The sequence below is a fragment of the Pieris brassicae genome, chromosome 7 (assembly GCF_905147105.1).
Source record: "Pieris brassicae chromosome 7, ilPieBrab1.1, whole genome shotgun sequence".
Taxonomy (NCBI): domain Eukaryota; kingdom Metazoa; phylum Arthropoda; class Insecta; order Lepidoptera; family Pieridae; genus Pieris; species Pieris brassicae.
Genome location: NC_059671.1, coordinates 18,029,828 through 18,048,669, shown reverse-complemented (window position 1 = coordinate 18,048,669; position 18,842 = coordinate 18,029,828). Strand labels below are relative to the sequence as shown.

The 18,842-nt window shown below is 33.8% G+C and overlaps 1 protein-coding gene across 1 annotated transcript; it reads left to right on the top strand.

Annotated features, from left to right (window-relative positions):
- The first annotated feature begins 2,013 nt into the window (after positions 1 to 2,013).
- LOC123712381 (Usher syndrome type-1G protein homolog) lies at positions 2,014 to 16,889 on the top strand. The gene is made up of 9 exons (XM_045665429.1): positions 2,014 to 2,393; positions 8,898 to 9,041; positions 11,646 to 11,867; positions 12,428 to 12,654; positions 13,166 to 13,323; positions 14,109 to 14,272; positions 14,995 to 15,117; positions 15,767 to 15,888; positions 16,187 to 16,889. The coding sequence occupies exons 1-9, from the start codon at positions 2,371 to 2,373 to the stop codon at positions 16,456 to 16,458; spliced, it is 1,455 nt and encodes a 484-aa protein (XP_045521385.1). The 5' UTR covers positions 2,014 to 2,370; the 3' UTR covers positions 16,459 to 16,889.
- The last annotated feature ends 1,953 nt before the right edge of the window (positions 16,890 to 18,842 follow it).

Sequence of the window (18,842 nt, the reverse complement as noted above, 5' to 3'; positions counted from 1 at the left end):
ATTGTGATTGTAAACCAGTGATTGGTTTTTGGGACTTAGAAGGATAACCGTTTGCTATGAATAAGAGGAACCACTGCTGTGTCAACATATCATTACCATATATATATATTCTTGGTCTCCGGAAAGCGTATGTTACATATGAGCACAATAACCATGCATTTATTTATTTATTAGATAAATCTTACATGTAGAAACAAACATTACACAGCCTTTAATATCTAAACATAGTGATAGTTATTAAGCTAACAGGAATCATACAAATATGATTTAAAATACAAACGATAACTTAAGGCAAAATAATCTGTGAAACTCCAAGAGAGCTGGAAGAGGTTGCTGTAATTAATAATATTTTTTTGTTCATAATTATGAATAAAAATTAAGTAGGTACGATATAAAAAAGGTTAAATATATTGAAAAGAAGTGCTTAACAAAATAATCTTATGAAAACACGCAAAACACATTAAGCGATAATGTTCGTAATGGACAAATATTTGCACATCAATATTGATAAGGTTTAGGAAAATTAAAAGTTATTTTATCGTAATGGCTTAGCTAATCCACGATGATGGATTTATTTCATTGTTTCCCATTAACTGATAAAGTGTTAATAATAGATGGCGCTACATGGTATTGCTTGTGTACAAGTACGACTTTAGAAATGGTAAAATATATCAGCCCACAGACTATTATATTTTAACTTAAGATTTAACTATATTGAACTTGGACATCATGGCCTCCTTGCCCAAAAGAGTGCAGGTCGTACATACTCTCTTGCCTCCGACAATGTTCGTGGCCGAATGTGATGTCGTTGATCCACTGGAAGATGGGACGTGCTTTGGTATATGCTTCTTGTGTGGAGACGTTTGCTCCGCCTCACCTCCCTTGGACAAGCGGAAAAGAAGAAGGTTTACCCATGGTACAAATTTTAACCTTATTCTAAAATGTCCTGTGCTCACGGCTACCAGGTGCGAACTGAAGCATTGAGTTAATACGGTTAGCGGTTAGCAATCGTATGAAAGACCTTCAGGCCGTACCTGGATGTTTTCTGCGAAAAAAATGTTCGTAAAATGTATTAATAGGATGTAGCGTAAAACGAGAGCCGCGGGATACCTACTAGGCATGTTGCCTGTAAATATTTAAAGAATATTGTTGGATAAGTGGCGCTGCCGGCTTCCCGTGTATTCCACAGCACCATCAAATTAAAACATACCTGATGTACCAGAACCAAGGGATCCTTTATAAACATAAAAAGACACTTACTATATACATTTATAAAATCATCTACTTTAATATGGCATTAAATATATTGTTGTTTAAAGAAAAAACTTTTTCAACGGAAAAGTTGTGTAAAAGTTATTTTAAAAAAGACAATACTATATTGTTGTTGTCATGTTTTTTATGACATATTAACAATCCTCCTAAAAATGCATGCTTTTCGTATTATATGAATTTTGCATTGTATCTTAGTAATATAACTACAGTTTTATACATTCATGTTTTATTCAATGTAGAAAAATATATTTCAAAAAATTAAGACAATGAACTAACCTCTAGATGCCTATTTCCTGTTACTGGTAATTAGTTTTATATAATGTGATTAAACAATTAATTTGAATAATTTTTAATAACACATTACATTAATTTAAATTTGGATATGAAATTTACATTAATAGTAAATAACAATAACATAACTCGTAGCTCGCCTTTCTTAAATTAATTTATTTGGATTTCATTTATGCTGATACTACTGTCATCTAGCGTGCAGTAGCATCATTGCAATATAAACAATGCGGTTGTTATTACTGTGGTTCACATTGATCACATCAAGGTTGTCGCAGTAGTATAAGACTTAAGAACTAGATGGCGCTAAACACCCTCTAAAGAATTTCTTTACTCTGTCCTTCCTTGACATTGATAATATACCAAAGTCGTGACATTGACGTTTAATTGTATGCTTTATTCACAATGTGATCTACAGCTAATTTCACTTCGGTCTAAATTGTTCAAATTCTTCGTATTTGTTTTTTTGTTGGGAACCAGTCACAGTCGGTTGTCGAGTCGTCGACCGTAAATTGAAACAATAGAAGTGCGTTTATTTACAATTTATTGATCGTGTAATAAGTGAAACTAAATGAGACTGTTCCTAATAATAACAGTAGGTTACTTAAGCATTGTAACTTTTTTACAATATAGTAAACGTGTGAGATAAATTTTAAACGTATTGAGGTGTAAAGTGTGGCAGAGCGTAAACTTTCTCGTATTATCAATTTCGCGGTATTTCGACAAATTCGAAGAAAATGAGTTGAACAAACTTTTCACCAACTTATTACAATTATTTAGTTAAAGTAGCATAAGGAAACACTTAGCACTATGACTACAGACAGATTTCACAAGTAAGTTGAAATTTATCTATCAAATTATTTAGTATTGATATGATTGTGTGATAAGATATGGCCTATTAGGTATACTATTGTATTAAATGTATACTATTTCATATAAATGACTAATTTTCGCTTTACTTAGCTTAAAACAAATAGCATGACAACCGTTACCATCTTAATATGAAGTACAAACTTTAGACACCATAAGACTATACAGAAAACATAATTTTTAATATTGTTTTTGAAATAAACAAGCACGTTTTTTTATTGCTCTAACTTTTTCCACTTTTAGAAATGAATACCACACACCATAATAGTAATCATGTTAGTATCGTGTTTTTATGAGTACTTGGAAAATCACTTAAAAACTAACTTATCCATGAGCAGGTAATTAGAAGAATCTTTCTATTTTAGAAACCCGTTCCGAATAGAAGTTTAATGAAAATTTATGAAGCAAAACTTACTACTTACGTGTAAAATTCTAAAATGTATAAGTGTAAAATAATTTTAAGCCTTGTATTCTACGTATAATATTGAAAATACCATTCAAAGGAATCATACCATTAAAAGCCTTATAAAACGTGGATTAAAGTTAGTGTCGTATTAGACTCCTTGGTTACAACATGGTTTCCATGGTTACAATGTGATTTCCATGAATAAAGAACTAATTTTAGTCCACGGAAGTACTATTTGGAATTTAAGAATTTGACGAAGCCAATGGTGAAACGCGACTTCGACGGTTATCTTAGGTAAAAAAGTGAAAAGATTATTTGAGTGTAAATACATTACCTATGCGTACTAAATTCATAAATATGGAATGTGTTGACTCGCTCAAAATTAGGTGTAAAGACCACCTATAAATAATCGATATAATAAGCTCAACTGTATTGACTTTTAGTACACTCTAACAATGTTTTTAATTATTTGCATTTCCCCTATCATGGACCAACCGAAGCGTGAAGGTGCAGGGCAGGGTATTGAAGGCATGAGTTCCGTGAAAAAATACAAGGATAAAGTAGCCAATTTAAATTAAAATAAAATTCGTAGTAAAGTTGATTTCCGACCAGCGATTACATATATATGTCGCAGTAAAGTAGTTAAATCAGAGAGTTAATTGAATCTCTAGACAGTTCATTAAATGTAGATATTCAATAAAGACGTTTTGATTTAAATAAAGCAGCGTCGAAACGATTTCGACTATCTGACCGAAAGCTCGCATGTTGATTAACAATTTAAAACAAGACTCCGCCATGATTATTTAGTTTTTTATTGTTATTTCGGTGTGATCGTGAAGAACTGACAGCTTGGAAATTCCGTGTTTTGCTTTATTGTAAATGGTTAGGTTAGGTTAGTCTTGTTGCCTAGGAACGTTTAGGAAACTCGTTAAACGCTTCGTTCACTCACTCGTCTGACGGAACTTTAGCGACTTGATTGAATATCGATTTTTAATTAACTGGACTAGAAATTCAATTAACTCTCTGATTTAACTACTTTACTGCGACATATACACATATATCACCTATATAATAATTTCACTGATTAAACCTCAACAACTGTCAAAACTTGACGATTGAAATTCCTGTCATTTCGGGCTATTTTATTTAGCCGTCAAAAATTACAAATTTCGAATATAATGTATATTTTATAAGTTCTAAAACAGTATGCATGCTTAAAATCACAAGAAAATATAACGTTAGAAATGACAAGCAAGGAAGAAAAATATAGGCAAAAATAAACGGAAAATTAAAGTAAATCTGAATAAAAACTTAAACTGACCAGAATAATTCAATACATTTGCAACAATTCCTTTTACTTCTCTTATAGGTATACCATATCAGATGATATTTGAACTATGATTATAAAGAAAATATGAAAATCCATCTCACGGTTTGCCCAGGGTGAAAATCACTTTCACTTACATAATATTACATACCGACTTTGAACAAACCGAAGGTGTTTCGAAGCGTATTTGTTTGGTTTATAATGACCACATAATTCACACCGGTAATGCAGGAGACGGTTGACATGGTCCATGTGGACTGTAATGGTTCAACAACCTGCGCTCGCGTCACTCAAGTTCATTAACTTGATTATAATTCACGTTAATTATTATTATTAAATTAAGAACCGAAACTTTTGAACTGGACTTAATAACAATTGACAACTAAATAACAAATTTTGTGATGAATTCTTTAAAAATGCTTCTTCATTATGGATTACTTTAGTAGATAATTATATAAAAATATAGAAATCAAAGATTAATTACTTGATGCGAGTTTCATAGTCACATTGGACGCTTTGGATACAGAATAATTTGGATGGAATAAATTCCCATATGTATTTTCAGAAATGCTTTGAAGGTGTTTAATTTTTTAAAAGCAACCTTTATAGTGTTGGAAAGTATTTAGACGACAATTATAAATAACTTAACTTCTCTTATTATTATGACATTTGCATAGCGATTTTTATTTGGCTGATTGCGGTGTTTTTGTAATTAACAATTTATTATTATTATTATTATTATAGATTCACTTTCATATGCCTTGGAACATTATAGTTAATCTAAAAAAATAATCAAAGGCTTCGTTATGGTCAAAGCACATTGAATTTACGAATTTAATGCGATTTCAATAAAGGCCATCCTTCCGGTTTAGGATTGATTTGAATCTATTTGACATTGACGTCCCAAGCTTACGGAATTTATTTGTAAAATAAAATATCATTAGAATAGAGTGCACTAGTGCATTAGTGTTTTAAGATTAAATTATATCTATCATCATCAGCCTCTTGAATGGTCCATTTCCTCACTGTGTATACTGTAATATTCAATAAAAAGTATACACTTTGATACGATTGAATATGGACATTTAATAAACTGTCTAGAGATTCAATTAACTCTCTGATTTGACGACTTTACTGCGACATATATAAAGCGACTCCTTTGAAAGAAGAAGATCAAAACGGACTAATACCGAGTTATTGGATAAATGTACCTCACCAGAGGAATACATTTTTTTATATAATAGGGGGGCAAACGAGCCTGCGGAGCGCCTAAAAAGGGCAGTCATCGCAGCCCATTGACACCTATTTTTAGTGGGTGCGTTGCCAGCCTTTGAGGATGGAGTACGCTCGAATTTTGAAGAGTTGGAGGTCGTATCTCTCGGGGAAGATCTCTCGCTAGTTCGAAAAAGAAAATGCCTTGTGAAACGGACTGTGGAATATTTCCAGCCATCAAGGTGATGTTGGTGAAATTTAGAATGATATGGATCCATGGCTCCAAGCCAATGTTTTTTTATGCAATAGGTCCAACGCCACTCGATTTCATTATTTTCACACGGAGTTTGCTAATGAACCGACGATTAACTCCAATTCACATGCACAGTGAAAGTTATTATTGTTCACAAATACCATGCCTCAATTTTCATACTTCCGCGTTTTATGGTCATTTTATCTATGCAATTCGCACAAAAATAGCATGTTAGGTATGTATGTACATAAGTGTTTTTCTCCTCAATGGATTTATTCCCAGACGAAGTCGAAAAACTAAGACTTTAATTATATAATTAATTATAACAATATACCAGTGGCGCTACAACGTGTGTCAACTACACTGTCGTCCTATATATTTTTTGCAAGTATGGAGTGAAAATCTTTTATTTGTATCAAAAAATCTTCCAATTTTGGTTCCTTTCAAACATTGAAAAGTATTTTTTCATCTTCTTCAAGTTAACGGCACTGAGACGCTTACTTTAAGTATACGAGTTTATCTAGATGATCGCATTAGACATTCGGTTCAAAACATAAGGTAGGATTGTGGCCAAACGTCAGTCCAGTATAGAGAAAGAAAAGAGAAGATGCGTAGAACTAAAGGCACTGATATAGCCAAAAGAGCACATAAGCACAAATGGTAAATCCCGAAGAAGACATGGCCTATTGGGCAAAAAGACTTGGAATAGAGGCCCAGGACGATTCGGCGCAGCGTTGGACGGCCTCCCACTTGGTGGCCAGGTGACCTGTAGTGATGAAGTAGACAGTAGACCTCGAGAGGCTGAAACTAATGAATGAATAAAACTCAATCTCTAAGATTTTTTATCAATCATACTTCTCGACAGACGCAACGATAACCGAATAGAGTTACGGCTTTTATGTTTATAATTTAAATAAGTTTTGAAAGAAATTTAACTAAACGTATACATAATTCGTTTACGTATTTATAACCCGAAAAAAGTTTATTTCCTAGTTACTTACTACAACATGAGCCGCGGCGATTTCTAAGGTTTCATTCATTGGACGAGTGTAATCCTTATTGAACACGCAATGTAAAGTGATATATTACAATGATATTGTGTGTCAATTTTTTACTTTATTCACTTTAAATCACCATTGCGTGTATATCAGTTGTTGCGATATTTTATGTAGTCCATCTTGTCAATGTCATCAAGAACATCAAACGAAAGTTTTATCCTAATAATAATTTCTATTTGTATTACACATTACTGTGATGTTACTTTGCAGAATAATGAACTAACTCATATTATTTTCAGTTCAATGCTGTACTTTCTGACATTAATACTAACTTCCTCGGCGATAATATTAACGTAGATTGCTGTATTGATGACGTAAAATCCTTCAAAATTGATAAAATTATCGATGCAATCAATTTATCAATTACAAACCCACCTATTATCACAAATTACGAATTTATGAATACAAAGTATTTATATAAAAGTACCAGATAGCGTTTAAACAAATGTCTGGGATGTTCTTAAGACACGAGTAAGATCATTGCGTGCGACCTACTCAAAACATCAGGGAGGTAAAAAGACTCATGGCTTCTTGCAGACCACCACTTATACTTGGGACGTGTACGTCAGTTTTAAAGAATTAATCAAAAAAAATATTTTAAAAAATTTTACACGACGTTCTCTGTATATATGTCGCAGTAAAGTATTTAATTCGGAGAGTTAATTGAATCTCTAGACAGTTAATAAAAAATCAGCTTTATTTAAATCAAAATGCTAGCAACTTGATTGAATATCGACATTTAATTAACTGTCTAGAGGTTCAATTAACTCTCTGATTTAACTACTTTACTGCGACATATGTATATAATATACAGACTACGTCAAATAATTATATTTCAGTTCTATATTAATTTCTTTGAGCACCCGTTTTGGTGCAAACCGTTGCTCTCCCATAAGGTTTTTTTTTTAATATAGACCGTGTATATGTATAGATCATGTAAGCTGTGAAACCTGTGGTAAGTCATAGTAAGACAGTGTTTTGCAAGGTGATATTTTAATGACAGCAATAACGAAAGTGTGTCGAGTTTTGTTACATTAACACTTATGTCAGACCTCATGTACTACATTCCACTTTCCCGTGCTGTTATGATAATGTAATTTTCGTGTTCCTTGTGCCTAAAGGCGATTAGATTATGAAGAATCAGTAATGGAGATTATCGACTTGTTTATAATATTTAAATATAAAATAATATAGGTAAATAATAGGTACCTACTTTATACTGGAAACAAAATTGTTTTGGCGCTGCGTAGAGATCTCTCTACATCTTCTACCGCATGTACCACGGACAGGGTTAAGAGGAGTTGGATTTGTTCAAACTAATGCCTGCAGCTGAGTTTCATTATCGGACGTCAAGGCAAAATACAAAATACCATCCGTATCACCTCGACGTCCGTCGTTCCACAACTGAGCGTTTTCTAAGGCACTTTTTGTCGCGCACCACCACTATGTGGAACCAGCTGCCCACTGAAGTACTTCCGAACTAATTCGACTTAGGGTCCTTCAAGAAAAGAGCGTACCGATTCTTAAATAGGCCGGACGCACTTGCGAGCCTTCTGGCAATGCGTCCTTGGGTGGCGGTACCACTTAACATCAGATGAACCTCCTGCCCGTTTGCATCCTATTACACAAAAATAATATTATAGCCGTATGCAACTATTGTTTTAGTACTGGTCAGTTTTGATAATATTTGAAAGAACCATATCATTAAGAAAAACACTTTGAACGGATTGAAGCTATGTATTATTATTAAAAACTTATAATTATTTACATAATTTTAAGAACCATATCAATTTACCTAGGGCCATCCTATATATTCAAGCTTAGAAGTTATTCACGACAGACTCAAATCAACATATGACATGCCTTATTTTAAAAGTTTGGAATTCTTGTCGAATCGTTAATTAATGAAATATCAAAGTATTAACAATATTCTTAACCTACATACTAATAATAATAATTAAATATGGATAAATAGAAAATATAATTAATTTAAAAAGCTTGGTCCCTATGGCAATGTACCTTTAATGCTGGCAGCATTTTGTCACTGCTTTGCGATACTTATTCCTTGAGCGCCAGCTCTGAGGTCACCGGCCTATCTACCAGGCGCCAACTTCTTCTTCAATCAGAGCCTGTGCATTTGATGATCAAGTGTCTCTACCAAACGGAACATTTAATTGTTGAGATCATTATTGTTATATTAAATCTTTTCAGAGCAGCAAAGGATGGCCTCCTTGAAGTACTGCGAGAGGCAACACGTAAAGAATGCAACAACAAAGATGAAACTGGAATGACTCCAACACTCTGGGCAGCTTTCGAAGGTCACATTGAGGCTTTACGGCTGCTCTGTGGTAGAGGGTAAGTAATTTTTATTGATGTATATGTTTCACTCGCCTAGATGCCGATTTCGTGGTAATGAAAAGTCTAAGTCGGATTTTTTACTTTCCTTCAGATTACTGATACACTACATTAATAATCTAATAAATGTACAAATTTTTTCAATTCGTTACAATATTTACGTAGAATGTACGATATTAATAAATGTAAAAATTCTCTACAGGTATTGATAAATTCTTGATGCCAAGTACGTAATGACAGTATATTTTTTATCAGTCCAATAAATTTAAGCTTGATATAATTTGTTAGACATCATAACAGAAATTCATATTGCAAAACTTTCTCCTATAATAGTGAAGAGATTTATTAGTAGTACTTAAGTGCCTAAGAACTTCCCTATTATATCCCACAATATTTGACGTGGTTTTGTTTTGTGGCAGCAAAATAATTTCCTGTTTTTAAGTTCCGACTCAGGATGGGCATACAATTGCCCAAGTGTACATTTTTTTTGGAGATATAAATGCGTTCTATATTGTACCTTTTTTCTATCAATAGTTTTCACAGCCACGCTATGGTAGATTCTTTATGGATAATTTTTACACTTAGTTATATTATTGCATTTTTATTGGGGATCCCTATTTATTCCCTGAAAATGTAATATGTCAGTCAGTGAAAATGCAGCTTTCTAATGGTGGAGGAGGTTCTTTAATCGGTCCAGTAGTTTTTGTGTGAACATTACAAACATTCATACAAAATCACAAATGTTTCCTCTTAGTATTAATATACATAAGAAAACAGTAATAAGCGGGTGTAAAATATTTATTCTCTAAGAAAACGTTATATATTAGTATAACCACAGAATTTTTATAAAACATAATCTTATCTCTCAATATCGATAACAATGTGCAAATGTTAATGTGTTTCCTATCAGACATTTATTACTTTTAATGGCTCCAACTCTGACGAATGCGGAAAAATATCAGTGAAAAGCAATAAATTAGACTCGGGTAATATATATTCGTAGAGACTGAGGTTAAGATTGAGAAATGAGACAAGACTAAGTGTGACTCCTGAAGGTCAAAATTGTATGGGTTTTTGTAATCTTATCTTAAGGCTGTAAACTCACCGAGAGGCCATGGCAACGAAAAAAAAGGTGGTTGAGGTTTGGAGCCCGGCTACGTTTCCAAATTAGCAACGTTGCCAAACCGTCACCAAGTGAGTTAACTGGTCAGTTGGCAGCTTAAGCGCTAACGACTCAGACTCTTACTGTTAGACCTTCGCCCAGTGTGTACCCGTAAAACAGTTTCGCGCTTTTCAGTTGTTACTTATTATACATAAATAATTCTGAACACTATAAAAATGTTTATTCATTTTATAAAGTACCCCATGCTTAGAACAATGAATCATCTAGAGTCATGTGTTCCTGACTGTAAGAGTTACACATATAAAAAGAGAAATCCATTGATATATTGGTTCAAATACCCGATAAGGAGAAATTTCTGGAAATTTTAGCTTTAGCGTGTGACTATTATCCTGGAGGTCCAAGGCCCGGCTATGCACCAATGGACGTTTTATCATTTTAATATTTTATCTATGTATGATAAAGGAATGGTGCGAAGAACCATTTAGTTGAAGGCGTGTGTCCGGCCCCGAAGGACTTTTACTTGCATGTTAGATAATAAATGATGAGAAAATATGACGTAAGACTGTTACTTAGTGTATTAAATAGCACGTAAACAAATTTGTATCTAATCATTACAATACAATTACATATGTCACAAATATTCATTATCGCACAATAAATTATTTCCAGATAATTCTTAAATAAAATATAGGCAGTTATCACTTTTTGAATTAAGTTAATAAACGAAGGGAGTGTTTCATACAAAAATTATGAATTTTACAAATACCTTTCACCAAAGTTTTAATTAAAATCAACCAACATACATAAAACTGCTTTTGATAACATAGAGAGACATAGTAACAATTGATTTTTACCTATGGAATTTAATAACGTTATTGAGTACGTGCTATTTTTATCTACTTTTTCCCAGTTTTCTAATCAAAATTTTATACATAGTTTATCAATAATAGCGCCATCTGGTTTTTGCTAAACTATCGCATGGAAATTATTAAAGGTGTTTCAAAACAAAAGAAAATTATTCCTGCTTTAAATAACCACGAGGAGGGCTCAAAAAATATGAGATTGATCATAATTCCTGATTTCTATATTATGATGTTTACAACACTTAAATACAATTATATAAATTTTTAATTTGAAATGAAGTCCATAATCTTTTTTTGGTAGCGACTTCAGTCTATCATTGTCATGATGTCAACATTAACATGACTTAATAAAGTTTGAAAGAAGACGGGAATGCGAACTTGATGATATCAAAACTTTAGGTATATCTCATTTATGTATTGACTTATGATATATTGACACTTGAGATTATAAAGAGTAGGGAAGCCCGGACTGAAAATTATCGCATGTTGGCGTGCAAGATTCCTTCAACTTCAAATTACCGAGGGATCCAATTAACAATGATTTTGTATTTAATTTATGTAGTATTTTTCAAATTATCGAGAGTCCACTGTACTAAAAAATCCCAATGTGTGTTTCAGTGGGGAACCAGACAAATGTGACTATTTCGGTAATACAGCTCTACACTTAGCAGCGGCGAGGGGACATAAAGAATGCGTAACATTTCTCGTCAACTTTGGCGCGAACGTATACGCCATGGACGTAGACGGACACACTGCGCAGGAGTTGGCGGCTATCAACGGCCGGGACGATATTCTACGATTCATTGATCAGGTCACTGGGAAGCTGGAGAATAATGACAAGTTAGATTTTATTATGCATTTGATTTATTATAATTAAAGTATATTTTTTAAAAATCTTGCATCTCAAGTCCTTCATAGCCAGTCATATATAGCTAATTAACACATTGTAGGGGTTTGTATAGCGTAAAATTGGTAGCGCCGGTCGTTCTTCCGGTGCGCAATACAATATTAGCTGCTAGATTATGTTTGATTCCCTCCACACATACACAACTAGGCCCGCAACATAAGCGGACACCAAAGACTTAATTTGAATTTCTGGGATTAAAATATTATCTTAATACTTTGCAGGGCATTTGAGTTAATGATTATTTATAGGAATTTTGTTATATTGAAAGACTCTAATGTCTTCTAATTGGGAACTATACAGATTTCGAAGCTTATATTTGTTTATCAGAAACTCTGTTTGAATAGAGTGAATGATTGCCTGCTAATATAGAACGTCGGGCCAACTTGGTTACACAACCAAATCACAAAACTATACAGTTAATCGAAGAGTTAGTATGTACAATACTAATTTATATACTCAAACAGTATTTAAAGTTTATAAAACTATTTTAAAGGAAGAAAGCAAAATCGTTAAAAGAGAAAGCGAAGAAAGACCACGAGAAACTACAGAAGCAGTATCACAAAAGACAAAGCAAGGCAGAGGTTATGGCTGAGAAGGAGTTGAAGAAGTTGACAAAGGAATGGGAGAACAATTACACAGAAGACGTGACCACGATGCCACACCGACCAAGCAATGTTTTAATGGCTCTTAAGCAAAAGATGACCAGGTCCACCAGCCAAGGTGAGTCACCACGGGAGGCAGGTGAGGTTTAAAGTCCTCACACAAGGAAGGCTTACTTGTTTGGGTAGATGGCAAGTTATACAAACCTGATTACAAATTATTATAATTCGTAATTTTTTTTACGAGCGTGAGTTGGAGATTACGACGATATGATAATGACATTTTGACATATGACAGCTGCTAATATTAATTATATTCTGACATAGTATAGTTAATTATATTTTCTTGTGTCTATTGGCCGAATGAGATTAGTTAAAATCTATTAATGATTCGAATCATGGCTGTTCCAGGTTTTACACTGGCAATTCGACGGTAGCTGATTATGTTTTTTAAAGAATGGCTACGTTACTTTATAAAATATTAAATAATAACGTTTTTACGATCAATATTCATAGACCGGATCAATGCGTAAAATCGTAATTAACATAGAAGAATGGAAATGATAATGACTCGTGTACAAAATTGAGCGCCGTGGAAGTAAAATTATTAAGCCTGAAAATATTAATTTTAGGTAATCTATTGGATGAACAGCCACGTCCCACTTACAGCGCTCTGGTAGGAACAGTGAGCTCAGGCGTCCGTGGCCGCGGTGCTGTGTATAAGAAAGCGTTGGCAACCAAACTGAAAAATGGTACACTCCGGAAGAACAATGTCAACGATGACTTTAAGGTAAATAATATAATAATGGTCACTCGGTCTATACAAAAATTAATAATTATATATATTAGAACAATTAAAAATCATTTTCATATTTTTTTAATTCATGAAAACTCTGTTTTATTGTGCTCTTATGCATGGGTGATTGTGAATTTGTGGAGCTCTGGGCTATAAGGGGGAAGTCCCCCGTAATTACATCACGAAATTAATTTCGTAACATTAGTTTTACCTACAGTTTCACGTGTAATTTAATATTTTCGTAATGTATGCATTAATTTCATGAAATTAGTTTCGGTCCCTTCGCGATTTTTTGGTGAAATTAGTTTCATGAAACAAATTTCATGATGGAGACGCCACTTGAAACTAGTGTCGCGAAATCGCTTGTGCTGTTCAGACGTGTGTATTTTGATGCCACTGTGAATTCCTATGATCAAAGAGAACTGTATTGACGCTGATAAAAAAAACATATTTTTAAATAGCATACAAGAATTATTATTATATAATATATATTACTATATTACAGTTGTATTTCTTGTAAGTTTGTGATGTTTTCCCAAAGACTCGATAATATCTTTAGATTCAGAACAGAGATGTTGTGTTTGCTTATTTATCATTAGCACTTGGTGTGTCAATACTACGTTCAAATATAAGATTACCAATACTTTATTATCATTGTCTCCTTACGCTTGTTAGTACTAGACAGTACTAGTAGATTGATATTTTTTTTCTATTATAGCGACGCAGTTCGCAGTTTTTTTTAATGTTACCTGGCTTTCATAAATAATATACGCTCTTAGGTCGGTGAGGTGGAGGTGACAGGTCGTCGTTCAGTTACGTCACTGAGTGGAGTCCGTCGCGACTCCGAAGTGATGTACGTGGGAACATTCGGAGCTGGGCCACAGCAGAGAGCCAATCTCGCGCAGGTCTTCACGCCCACGGATCAGAAGGCCACGCTTACCAGGTATTACTGAAAATATTTAATTATTACTAAAATATAGCTCTTTTTCAACTTACGTCTGAATTCTTCGTTGAAATCGATTTTTTTTGTTAACACCATCACAACCCATTTGGTATTACTTAGTTAAAGGTATTGAATATTTTTTATTGCTTTTTTTCCTTTTGTAAATGTTTTAGCCTTTATGTAAGTATTGTGTATTCTTTGCTATATTTTTAGTGTAATTCTTTGTTTTTATTACGAAATAAACAAATATTGTTAGAGATCAGTGTTGGCCTAGTGGCTTCAGCGTGCGACTCTCATCCCTGAGGTCGTAGGTTCGATCCCCGGCTGTGCACCAATGGATTTTCTTTCTATGTGCACATTTTACATTAGCTCGAACGGTGAAGGAAAACATCGTAAGGAAACCGGCTTGCCTTAAGAGATCTAAAAGTCGACGGCGTGCGTCAGAAGGCTGATCACCTACTTGCCTATTAGTTTAACAAATGATCATGAAACAGATACAGAAATCTGAGGCCCAGACCTAAAAGGTAGCGCCATTGATTTATTTTTTAAATAAATATTGTTAGACCCAACTATTCGTCGTTCCTAGCCATTTTAGTACATTCAATACGAGCCACGTGGTGATGATACCACGATGAAATGGACAATATTATTACTTTGTACTCCGCTATATGTACTTATATATTTTCAAATATTAATATATATAATTTAAATGATGTCTTCAGATCAGCAAGTCAGCCCGATTTCTTGGCAGCGCAGAACGAAGATAGCGGGATCGGACAAGAAGTATTGTTGCAGGAACCGGCCAGCATTTTTGATAGACCCGGCTTCGGGAGTGTGGCGTTTAGGTCTGTATATCACATTTTTCATGTTTCTAACCTTCTAATAGCATCATATGTTCAAAAATTATGCCGTAAGCCAATTCTTCCATCACATTGGTAACGTAAAAAAACAGAAATATATTTTCCTTCCAAAATTATTTACTAACTTTGTCGTTGGTTTACGCAAGGTAGCCTCTCGCTACCACAATTGATGTAAAGATTCGTAAAAAGTTTATTCGTGTAAATAATTATTAAAAAACCATAACGTAATTGGTCCCTTGGTGCAATGAATTTTCATGTCTTAATATAAGAGTCTTACCTCCAACGTCGATTGACTTCACTCTTGGGCCGAGGGGTTCAAATGTACAGGCGTTAAAGATGGTACAGGTGACCGTAAGCCGGTGCGCTCAACAAATAAGTATCGCAATACAGCGAAGAAATGCTGCCAGCGTTAAAGGCACACTGCCACAGGGACCAAACTTTTTTAAATTAGTTTAGATTTTCTTGTTAATTATTTTAATTTCTTTGTAGGTTAAGTAAATTGTAAATTAAAATTGGACTTTGACCTCCTTTATGAATTGTTAGGAACGGTATTAAATGTTTGTATGGTGTATTACCGGCATAAACTAATTATTAAATGCTTATAAATATTTTTTTTTTTTAAATACCGTTGTAGACGATCGATAACAGCGACATTGGGATCTGTCCCGGGAGGTGAAGACGCGTCAATTGGTTCAGCAGGTTCACTCGCTGCGAGACACGTGTATCTTCCCAATGACTGGAATTCTACGCAATCGGGTAAGACACTTGTATTCATGAATAAATATACATCAGTGAGGCTAAAACCTTATTAGGTCTGGTCCTGAAGTTTGTATCTGTTTCATGATAATTTGTCTAATAGGCAAGTAGGTGTGATCAGCCTCCTGTGCCTGACAGACGTCAACTTTTTGGGTCTAAGGCAAGCCCGTTTCCTCACCTCAGGATGTTTTCCTTCACCGTTCTTATTCTATGTGAAATATTCTTGATAGGATTTATTTAAAAAATCCAATTACCTACATTAAAAATCGTTGCCGCATTACATTACTTTCTGCCACAGGAAGCTCAACCATAACATCAGATGAAGAAGGCGAACCGGAGGAGACCGGATATGCGTCGCTTGAGCGGTTTCTCACAGCTTGGGGCCTTTCTCAATACACGCACAAGTTCAGGGAAGAGCAGATAGACCTCGATGCGCTAATGCTGCTAACTGAGAGCGATCTTAAGTCCCTGGGATTACCACTCGGACCCTACCGGAAGTTGGTCACGGCGGTACAGGAGCGGAAACAGGCACTCTCACATCCGGGACCTATGGTAGATACGGCAATTTGAATTATATTGATGCTCATTTTGTCTTTTGGTGTTTTAAAATAAGAACATACACTTTACCAATTTAAACCGTGTTTCTGATTCTATTTTCGAATGAAATTCCTTTTTTGTAAGTGAGATATGGTGAATTGTATTTTCTCTGAAATGTGTGATACTTGGATTAACTTTTTTTTAAATTACTGTACAAATTTTTATGACAGATATATCGTTCTCTTTTTAACATTATCCGAGAGAAAGAGAGGTGGTGTATGTGACCATATGTGTATTTTATGTGCGCAATCGTCGACTAGCCTCTTATCAGTTTAGTACAAATTATCAAACATATGTTCGTTAAATAAATAAATTCGTAAATTTCGAACTGATTCCGCGACTATAGATTTATAAAGTTGAAAATACGCAAGCACTAAGCTTGCTCCTGATCATAAAGATCACGATTCTGAATTATAATAATTACTTTTTTAATTATGAAGTTTGACACAAATAGAAAATAAAAAAAAATTAAGAAAGTTATGTATTCTTTTTCGTTCTGTTTGAAACACCTTACTATATAAGATTTAGACTCAAGTCTATAAAATCTAATGTGGTCTATGGACTTTGTGTGTTTTTATACTTTTATACAAATTGTGTTGTGAATAAGTCATTCCTCATTGTATGTGATAGGTGAATCATTCCATCCATTTATGGCCATATAATGATAATAATGTACAAAATTAAATGATAAAATATAATAAGATGTTTTATTTACGACTTTTCCTTCCTTTTATTTAATTAAATCGTATAAGTATCGAGTAATCGTATAATCGTAATAGTGGTTGCCTGGAAGATCTCGCTTGAAAGCGATAAGGCCGCCAGTTGCCCTCCTTTTCATTTAATTATGTTCAACTTTTTATATTGTAATGTAACGAAGTGTTAATAAATAAATAAATAAATCGTATTGAGGTAAACGGAACAATCGTTTGTCAAATACACGTGTCAAAATGATAATGACAAGACGATCTGACAGCTGCAAATGCATACATTTTCTATAGATTACTACATGAATGTTGTATGAACTGAATTGTATGTTCTTAATTTCGTCAAGTTCCAAATACAAAATGCTGCTTAAATATTTTTTCATACATGTTAAATGCTTAAACCATCGATTTTATATATTGTGTCCTTAAGCGACTTCTCGGACTTCTGAAATTAAAATATATGATTAAAACTAGTACTACTGACTTTTAAAAAACTATCTTGTGGTCATAGTCTCTGTAATAAGAACTTGATATGAACACTCACAGTAAGGCTTTTTCTCCAAACTTAGTAGGATAGGATCTTCGACGAACTAACCGGTCCAAAGCCTCTGAGGCTAGAGTTGAGAAGTATATCTTAATCCGCTGGAATTACTTTGTTGGTGCGTTTCAGGGCTTGACGTCATCGCAGTGATTTCTTAGCGCTACGCTAAACACTAACAAATATATTACATAAAATAAATTTTGTACCGTAAATCAATCATGATTTATACATTATTTATTATTTTTAACTATTAAGGTAACAAAAGAGAGAGCGACTATATGAATTACTATCTAGCCTATACACTACGTTTACATAATTTTCTACAATACTAGTAAATAGTAATATACTGTTATATCTATGTTCGTACTTCGTGTGTCCGAAATACCGCACTTCCACTTACACTAGTTGTAATTCAAATAGCTTAATTCTCTTTACTTAACGGGAACAAGACGCCCTTTGTATCACGAAATTGAATCTGAGCTAAGGCAAACCGTTTAACAGTATTTTGAGGAACTTGTTATATTGAAAAGGCGATTGCATTTCTATTAGCCAGTAAATTTGTTTGTAACTTATACATATATAAATAAACTAATTTTCTTCGGAAACAGTCAACTATTAATAGGTTTGAATTTGTATAAAAAAAAGTTTAGTAAAGAAATCACCTCCTGAGAATATCACAATTATTTAATAATATACAATTTTTACCTAATAATAAAATTTGTATTATGTTTCCTGAGACGTCCGAGGTCCATTATGAGAGTACATCGTTTCCGTTTCCGCCCAAATCGCTAGTATCCGACCCCTTTCTATCACGTGTCACCGCCGCCAGCGCCCAACGTTTGAAACTGGAACTAACTTTTTTACCGCGCTAAAGCAAGCCGCCAGAATTCTTGTTTATTGTGTGTCTCATACACATCTCATAAGAGAACCAGGAAGAGCTTGTTTGAACCTCTGACGTCTTAGGGAACATAATACAAATTTTATTTTTAGCTAAAAATTTTATATTATATTTTCCGTTTGACGTCCGAGGTCCATTATGAGAGACGTGTTTGTTATCTCCTGGTGGCTTGTAAAATTATATAATGACTAAAAACGCAACAATGTGATTTGCA